The sequence below is a fragment of the Bison bison genome, unplaced genomic scaffold, assembly GCF_000754665.1.
Source record: "Bison bison bison isolate TAMUID 2011002044 unplaced genomic scaffold, Bison_UMD1.0 scf7180017864243, whole genome shotgun sequence".
NCBI lineage: Eukaryota > Metazoa > Chordata > Mammalia > Artiodactyla > Bovidae > Bison > Bison bison.
In genome coordinates this window covers 568761-577409 of record NW_011494815.1, presented here as the reverse complement: position 1 = coordinate 577409, position 8649 = coordinate 568761, and the positions used below count along the sequence as shown (strand labels likewise).

The following is an 8649-nucleotide window of genomic DNA, read 5'->3' as shown; positions in this document are numbered from 1 at the left end:
TACAAGCTGGCAGCTCTGCCTGTGGCAGGTGCACTCATCGGAGGAGTGTGGGGGGTCCGATTGGCCTCCTTGCAGGCTTCAAAGTGGCAGGAATTGCAGCTGCACTTGGTGGTGGGGTGTTGGGCTTCACAGGTGGAAAATTGATACAAAGAAGGAAACAGAAAATGATGGAGAAGCTCGCTTCCAGCTGTCCAGATCTCCCCAGCCAAACTGACAAAAAATGTAGTTAAAAACCAAACTTCAGTATTATTGGTGCCAACATGTCTATCCTAATGACGACCTTCGCTGCTGTTGGACACCCAGTCAGCTTTCAGAACATGATTGTATCCAAAAAGTGGCTGTAGATGCTCAAGTGGGATTGAACTGTGATAAGAGGATATATTTTGTTGTTTGCTGGGGTATTAATGGGGATGTGAGAAACTGAGGAGCCTGGACTGAGGGTGTACAATATTTGTCAGATAAAGTTAAAGAACTGCCAGGGAGTAGGTTTTCTACTTGGAAATGTGAAAACCGAACCTATAACTTTGATCAGGACTTGTGATCTGTGGACATGTTGGATTATGGAAGGACTGTTTTCAGAATAGTTTCTTCCATGACCCTGACTTGGAGACTCCAAGGCTAAGCATATTGTAAATATGCTTCTTTAACTCCTAAATATACATTATTTAGACAGTTTAACAGAGAAAAGAATGGAAGTTCAGGAGCTTTTCACATCAAATAGGGAAATCAGGATGTAGCAAGGGGCCCAAGTGGACTACATAATGGAGTCCATTTGGTGAGCCCTATTGCTGTTTGGTCTAACACTGTTCTCCAGTAAAGGAAATAAATATTGTAAGAAAATGGGAAAAGAGGCCCAATTTCTCCTTCAGATATCTTAATTTGTGACACTAGCTTCTTCTCTGAAATCTTTCTTCTGCCTCTCTGTACATAAAGAACACAGAGTCTCAAGTCAGCCTATCTCTTAACACCTCAGATATCTAGTCCCCTCTGCCTTCCCGTAATTTTGAAAAGTTCTTTGACTTACGGGATGAATTCTACCAATGTGTAATGAAGACTTTTCTCATAGTCTGTTTTTTTTTTTTTTTTTTTTGTGGTATTGTAGAGAGAGAGGTGTTGATCTCCAAACATTGTTAGAGTTTGGGCTAAAAAATAAGCAAGGTGGGGATAACCAGATCATTTCTTGGGGCATCTTACAATTTCAAGGGGCTCATGTACTTGCCATGCAGTGAGTCTTTGACCCTATTTCTTTTGTCTTTTCAGCTGGCAATTGGAGGAGCTAAGAACTAGCTTTCTACCTCACTTCCATTACTACCATCCTTTTCCCTAGGTTTTACTATCTCCTGTGCTTTCCTTCACTTTGTACAGCTGCCTTTCTTCCCAAGAATAGCATTTATGCTTGCCTTTTCTCACATTCAAGATTGATGATGGACAAGGCCTGGCACCAAGACTCAGTCCTGGTGGAGGATTTGTGGTGCTAATTTCAATACTTGACATTGATAGCAAGCATGACCCAGCCCAACCCAATATCTGTCTCAAATAGCAGAGAAATTTTAAATTTAGGAAAAAAGAATTTAAGATTATGGGCAGCCTCATCTTGTACCCTCAACTCATCTGAAGTAGGAAGGAACCACCTTTTGCCTTGTTCTTTATTCTATTCTGAGGACAGAGGAAAGGGCACCTATACCATAAAAGATGTGAGCTCTCTGCTCAGGAACCAGATGGATTCATCAGGTGGTTGAATGGTTTATCACTTCTCTCTTGCTGAGTTTACTCTTAATAACTTTTATTGATTGCTGCCTTTTACTTGTATGTCTAATCTAAAGAGACCTTTCTCTTTCATACTTTTTGCTTCTTGCCAATGAATTCCAATGAGGCAACACACCATTTCGTATTGTCACTGAATAACTGGAAAACATATTGGTCCCTGCTGACTTATATCTTTAGTATAATACCAGGGAGGGAGTACTTTGAATAAGTGTCAGATTCTGATCCAGATTAGATACCTGTGAGGTTGGGATAATTACTTTTGAGCTCCACCTTTTTATGTTTTCTGATCCTTGCTGTCCCTTTAACACAGGATGTTCAAGTCAGAATGAGGATCAGAATTGCCCAGGGTGCTAATTTAAAACAGAATTCCTATAGTTCAATCCCATGGGTTCTAATAATAGCCATTCTGATCCTGTCAGCTAAAATTATAAATTTAAGATATAGCTACATCAAGATTCAGCTGAACTGCTGAATTCTGTAATTTCTAGCATTTACCCTTCAGCATAGCCCAGTCTTCATCACTGCATATTATTTCTATTCTGCCAATCTAAAATTGGCTAGCTCACCATCTTAACAGCACTAGGATTCATTATACTGTCAGGCTGGTTTTACTCAAGACCTGTTGGAGGAAAGAGGCCTATTGTTGACCCTCACATTTTGTTTTGGGATCTTTCCTTTTCACTGAGCTAGTGTGGGCCATCAATGTATGTGCTCATATAGGCCTTGATTTTTTTTTTTTTTTCCCACTGTTCACCAGGATGGGAATATTACTCTAGCTAGAGTAATATTTTATGCTTAGGTAAGTTACAGTCCTTTTTTAAAGTTTTATAATTTAAAATTATTTGGAAATTGTATCTAATTTCCTCATTAAGAGAGCCTAATAGCCAACTTTTTGTAGAAATTTCTGTGTTTAATCAACTATGAATGATATACCTATAAACTGTAATGTGTTAGAAATATAAATTAGTCAGTATGACACAGAAACCAGTCTTAAAATTGGATTTAATGCCCTGTAGTATCAGATTAAATATATCTTCTATATGATTCATGTATTATTTTTACTGCAGCAAGTTAGAAGTAAGGAACATTTTAAGTTCTTAAAATTTACTGAGGCTTATTTGGTTACAGGCAGCATTCCTACAGCCTTGTTGATATAATAACCTGAGAATTTATCTGTAGAGCAGAGACTGAAACTTTCTGGTTATAATCTATAGTAAAAAAAAAATGCATTTATATAAAAACTCAGCATATGCATTATGGAACAATACTTTATGTTCAGTGTAGTTTGTTTTTTATTGTTTTGGCTTTTAAAATATGCTAGTTAGGCAATGGCACCCCACTCCAGTCCTTTTGCCTGGAAAATCCCCTGGGTGGAGGAGCCTGGTGGGCTGCAGTCCATGGGGTCGCTAAGAGTCAGACACGACTGAGCAACTTCACTTGCACTTTTCACTTTCACGCTTTGGAGAAGGAAATGGCAACCCACTCCAGTGTTCTTGCCTGGAGGGTCCCAGGGACGGGGGAGCCTGGTGGGCTGCCGTCTATGGGGTCGCACAGAGTCGGACACGACTGAAGTGACTTAGCAGCAGCAGCAGTTGTAACCTATGAAATTGATTTCATTATCTACCAGTAGGTGTTGACATTTAGTTTCTAAAAAGAAAAAAAAAAAAAACCCTTATAGAGGAACTGATACTTACGGAATATTTTCTGTTGGTCAGGCACTTCACTAGGCATTTTATAGGTAAAGAAACTGGGTCTCAGAGAAACTAATTTGCAGACAGTTATTCAACTGCAAAAAGGTGAAGTCAGGATGTAAACTAGGTCTGTTGAACTACAAAAACTTCTGTGCTCTCATACTGTGCTGCTTCTGTATATAAAATTGTGATGGGCTAGTCACTCTGCTTCACCCAAACACCCATGTATTCTTTAAGGTAGGCTTGGTTTGAAATTACATGTGCCATTCATTTGCACTTTTCTTAAAATCTTCTTTTTCATCACTGAATGTCCAGCAACCTCAGAGTTTTTAATGGTTCAGACAGTAAAGAATTTGCCTTCAGTGTAGGAGACCAGGGTTTGATTCCTGGGTCGGGAAGATCCCCTGGAGAAGGGAATGGCTACCCACTCCAATATTCTTGCCTGGAGAATTCCATGGATAGAGGTGCCAGGTGAGGCTGCAGTCCTTAGGGTCACAGAGAGTTGGACACAGCTAAGCGACTAACACACACACATGCAATGCAGAAGTACATAGTGCTGAATCTGGTCCTTAAACTATAAAAGTGTTTCCATCCCACACATGTCCTACACATTTCCTTATCTTTGTGGATCATAGTTATCACTTAAGCAGTGTTTTTTATATTGCATTTTAAAATAAACTCTGAAGTAATGTTTTAAAACAATTATAACTCATAGAGTTGAGTTATTATCCTTTACCATGGTACCCTTGGGAGGCCATGTACTTACTGTAGTGATGCTAGTATTACTTAGAATATTTTTGAAACTATTCTTTTGGAATTGGCTTTACAGACATTTTACAAATCATGTCAAAAAGCCACCTCAGTGTTTATTAGTCACAGATTATCCTCCTCTATCCTTATAATGTCTTCTTTCCTTAGTTTTGCTTTTCTTGTGCTGATTTAGCTCTTCTACCCACCTGTGCAGGAGCCAATAACCTAAGAAGCCCCAGAAGATGGGTGTGTTGGCCAGAGTTCCAGGAGAAAGAATTTTAGGTTATACTGAAACTGAGTGCTGTATAGGGAGAATTCTGTGAATCCAAGAACCGCCCTCTGTGGGCTGCATAAGTGCCATAAGTAATTTGCACAGGAGTAAGGACTGAAGTATCTATGAATCACAAAAGGCTGTAGAAACTTAAGTATAAACAATTATGTACAGCATTTTTCTCCAGTAAAAGTCACAGAAGCCAAACCAAGCCATTCTTTGTTCTCAGGGTCCCCTTTTCCCTTCATTGCTGCCACTCAAAATCTCTGGGAAGAAGGACAAAAAAGAACTTGGGGAACTGGTTCTCCTGTAAAACGGCATTTTCTTCTCTTGTGATGAAGTATGACATGGTGGTGGCTATCAGTGCTCGAAACTTTAATTAGTGAGAAGCCTAATAAAAAATAGGGAAGCTTCCCTACTAGCCTAAATTAATGTAAAGAGTTCAGGTTTTGTTTGTGTTTTTATCAACACGTCATGTTTCTAACAGGAGTTTCTTACTATTTATACTGATTAATTTGACACCATTTTACAAAGACACTTATTGGGTATTATAAACAGTCAATGGTAAAAGATCCATATATTATCTATATTACTGCCCTCAGAAATTATTGGTATAGACAAGAAAAACATCTATGTAATATTAACAAAAATAAATTTATTTAAAAACATGAAAGGTGTCAAAGGCAAGTGATCTCCCCAAGGTTAAAGCTACTTAACACAAAAGTTAGAATTATAACCATGGTCCAAGAAAAAAATTCTCAAATAATTTAACTGAGTTTCTGTTATGCCATATCAAGTTGCTTGCTGAAGTTTGTGGTCTTTCAGACCAACATTAACATTCCAAATCAGTCAACAGCTCTAGTGGAAAGAGAATTCGCTGGGGAATCAGGTCAGGGTTTTAGTTTCGTCTTTGTCTATTGTAGTAAGCTTTTACTCAGGGTGGCTGCTTTCTCCCATTCTCAGCCAGGGATTCCCCCAACCTAACATTGTCCATTCTTTATATTTAGCCTCCTCCTGGGTCTTGTCAACTGTTTGAATATTAGTTTTTTTCATTTCTTATATCTATTCATAGCCATCACTCTAGTAAAAGACTATATTACCTCACATCCCCTACCTCATCCTCCCCAACCGTAGACCATTCCTCACATCACTGCCACAAAAGTCGTTTTTATTTTTTGTTGAAATATTTTCAGCAGCTCCTATTGAATAGCCGATCAAGTTTTTCCCTTCCATATTTTGGCCCCAGCTTGTCTCTTCAGACTCACTACTCACCATACGACAGTGCCACTGAAAACCAGACATTCTATAAGAATGATTTTAAGGTTTTCTGTGGTGAAGGGACAAAATGGTTATAAACTATGTTTACATTTTTTCCAGACTAATTTCTGTAACATTACATTTTACAAAACTAACCAGCTGAGTTTTGTTTAAGCTTTTGAACAAGCCTAAAAGCTGTTTCCTAAGGAGAAGAAATCTTTTGTCCCCCCCCACCCCCCGCCCCAAGAAGAAAGTATATTCAATTTCTTAACCTTCAAACAATGTCAGTCTTGCCACCTGTGCATTGGATAGCCAAAGCCATGAGGATTTTAATTTAGCAGCATAGATACTCCAGACTAGAATTGACTATTGTCAAGCTCCTCTGAGAAACTTGACTGATCAATATTTGAGGAAAGCACTCAAGAGTCCTTCTCAAGTACTAGAGATTAGTATTTCTTAAGTACTAGAGATTGGTTAATCACTAAAAAAGATGTTTACCTGGGTTTCATTAATTAACCCCCCAATGATGTCTTCCATTTTATTATTAAAACCTTTGGTGTTAGCAAGGGTCAGCACAAGAAAAGGTCCAACAGAGAATTTCTACAATTCTGTAAAGCCTCCTAAATTTACTTGTTGTGTTGCTGAGTGGTGCTTATATAAGGAAACATGCAATAAATTCACTTGTTCAACAAACATTTAACTGAATGCCTGTTTTATGTTAGGTGTCAGTGCCATGTGTAGAAAAATATTAGACCTATAGAATCTACCCTTATAAACCATTCAGGCTAATGAATTCAGACACTCAAAGCAAGTAAATCACCGTAAAACATGGTAAGTACCCTAAAAAAGGAGAGCAAAGTATGAAGATAGAGAGAATGGAGTGACTTGTTCTGCCTGGAAAAGAAGGGGAAGACTTTGTAGAACATGGGGTATTTGAGCAGTGCTCCGAAGAAGAATATGCCTGACTGAAGACCGGATTTGTAAGCTTTTAAATGGCAAAAGAATTGCAAGTACAAAGGGTTCAAAACATGAACAAGTATAGTGTGCTTAGAGAAAACGAAGGAGTTAAATGTGAGTGATGAAGCTGGTTAGATGAGTATACAGACCAGGGTAGTTTTTATACGTGTGTGTATGTATTTAATATATACATTTAATAATTATTTGTTTAAATAGATTCTTTGTGTCAGATAAGATTGTTACAACCCTCTAAGTTCTTCGCTTTGCCTTCCTTGCCAGAGAAGTTAGTAATAAAACTCACCTTTGCCTGGGCTCTTGGTACATTCAGCATATTTGCTCTTCTTCCCCACGTGTAAGAAATGATTTGTGCTTTCTGGCCTCTGTTGTGAGATCCCCTGCTTGACACAGAATGTCTGCTTTCTTCCTATCCTGTTATTCATTCCGTAAATATTTATTGAAAACCCACTGAGAAAATAGTCATGAAATTTACTTTTGCTTTTTTAGTGTCCAAGACCTTCATGGCCCCGTTTCCCTTCTCTATGTGAGTATTTCTTGACAACTGCAGTTCACTTGGCTTTCATTTTCACTTGGGGCTAATTCTGCAGTGTTTTATAACTTAATAGGTATAAAATTCTTTCATTTGTGGTAGTGTGATCTCTCCAACTAGAATGCTAGCTTCTTACAGGGCAGGGACTGTATCATCTGCTTCTTAGAGTATTTTACAACAAAGTACAGTGATGAGAAGGGAAAAAGAAGCTATACCCCTGTTAGTGACTTCTTGATGATGAGTAATGAGGTCATGGCATGTGTGTTTTGCTGTTTACAGAGATGTGTATTGAAATGTTAAAAAGCTTTCTAAGACATACCAAGCCTTTGCTCAGCCCTCACTTTTGTATATTAACATAGGAATGAATGATGCAACAGAAGAAATCTGGAAAACATCTCTGGGACTTGGATATCATGAACTGAAAATTTCAGAATTTGGAGGTAAAGGTATTTCTCTTTTTCCAATTAAAAGTCATGAGTTAGAAGAGAAGATATAAATCACTGAAGCAATGATGTGGGAGAATTGGGTTATTTTCTGTCTTACCATAGAATTAGTGGTGTCAGAATAGTAGGAACCCAAGAATTTATAATCTGATGGTATAGTATTGAAATAGAATAGTGCCAGGAATTTAATTGCTCTGTCCGGCAAGCAGAGATTGGAATTAGGTAAGGGCAAGGTTCAAGTTAGGAAGTAGACATTTGACAGGATTTGAACCAAGGTTTCTAATACTCAGAGTCATGCCTCTTAGTTAATAGGAATGAAGAGGAATGAAGTGCTCTTCACTTACTAATTCTCCATAGGTCTTAGTTTCTTTTCTTTCCTTTCTAGGTTTTATTGTTTGTAACAGATTGCTGCCTCTTTTCTGGGTTAGGGTGGGGGTCAACAATTCAGGACTTCCTTCTTGATCCCCTCCTTGCATCCCCAACTCCCCGTTGGTAACTTACCCATCTTACAGGGTGGTTATGAAGATTTTAACATTTATATATATCGAGTGCCTAAATGGAGCCTGGCTCATAGTAACTACAAATGTTAGTTGCTACTGTTATTGTTGTAGCTATTATTTTTCCCTGAAGTTTAAAGGAAAGGCACATTAATGAAAAATTAACGTGAATAGTATTAGGGAGACACCTAAAATGAGTGGAAAGTGGAAATGTTAGTCGTTCGTCATGTCCGACTCTTTTTGATCCTGCCAGGCTCCTCTGTCAATGGAAGTCTCTAGACAAGAATACTGAGTGGGTAGCCATTCCTTTTTCCAGGGGATGAATTCTTAAAATAACTTTTTAAAATGGCTTAGTTACTAAGAAGTGGTATAATGATGACAGATGCTTGATAGAAAGTAAATCTTAATCTCAATTAAGAATGATACCCAAACGTGAAAAGGTGTGGCTCAGACGGTAAAGAACCTGCGT

At 38.2% G+C, this 8649-nt stretch overlaps 1 protein-coding gene across 2 annotated transcripts in view; it reads left to right on the top strand.

Annotated features, from left to right (window-relative positions):
* The window catches only part of STX17 (syntaxin 17), an 80048-nt gene extending 71405 nt beyond the window's left edge, over positions 1-8643 (top strand). Inside the window, exons 9-10 of one of the 2 annotated variants that reach the window (XM_010847033.1) lie at positions 7198-7234; positions 7600-8643. In XM_010847033.1, coding sequence (XP_010845335.1) covers positions 7198-7234; positions 7600-7609 — 47 coding nt within the window. In that variant the 3' untranslated portion in view covers positions 7610-8643. Of the gene's footprint in view, positions 1-75; positions 3117-7197; positions 7235-7599 lie in introns of those variants that run through there. The other variant, XM_010847034.1, reaches the window with a different exon arrangement.
* The last annotated feature ends 6 nt before the right edge of the window (positions 8644-8649 follow it).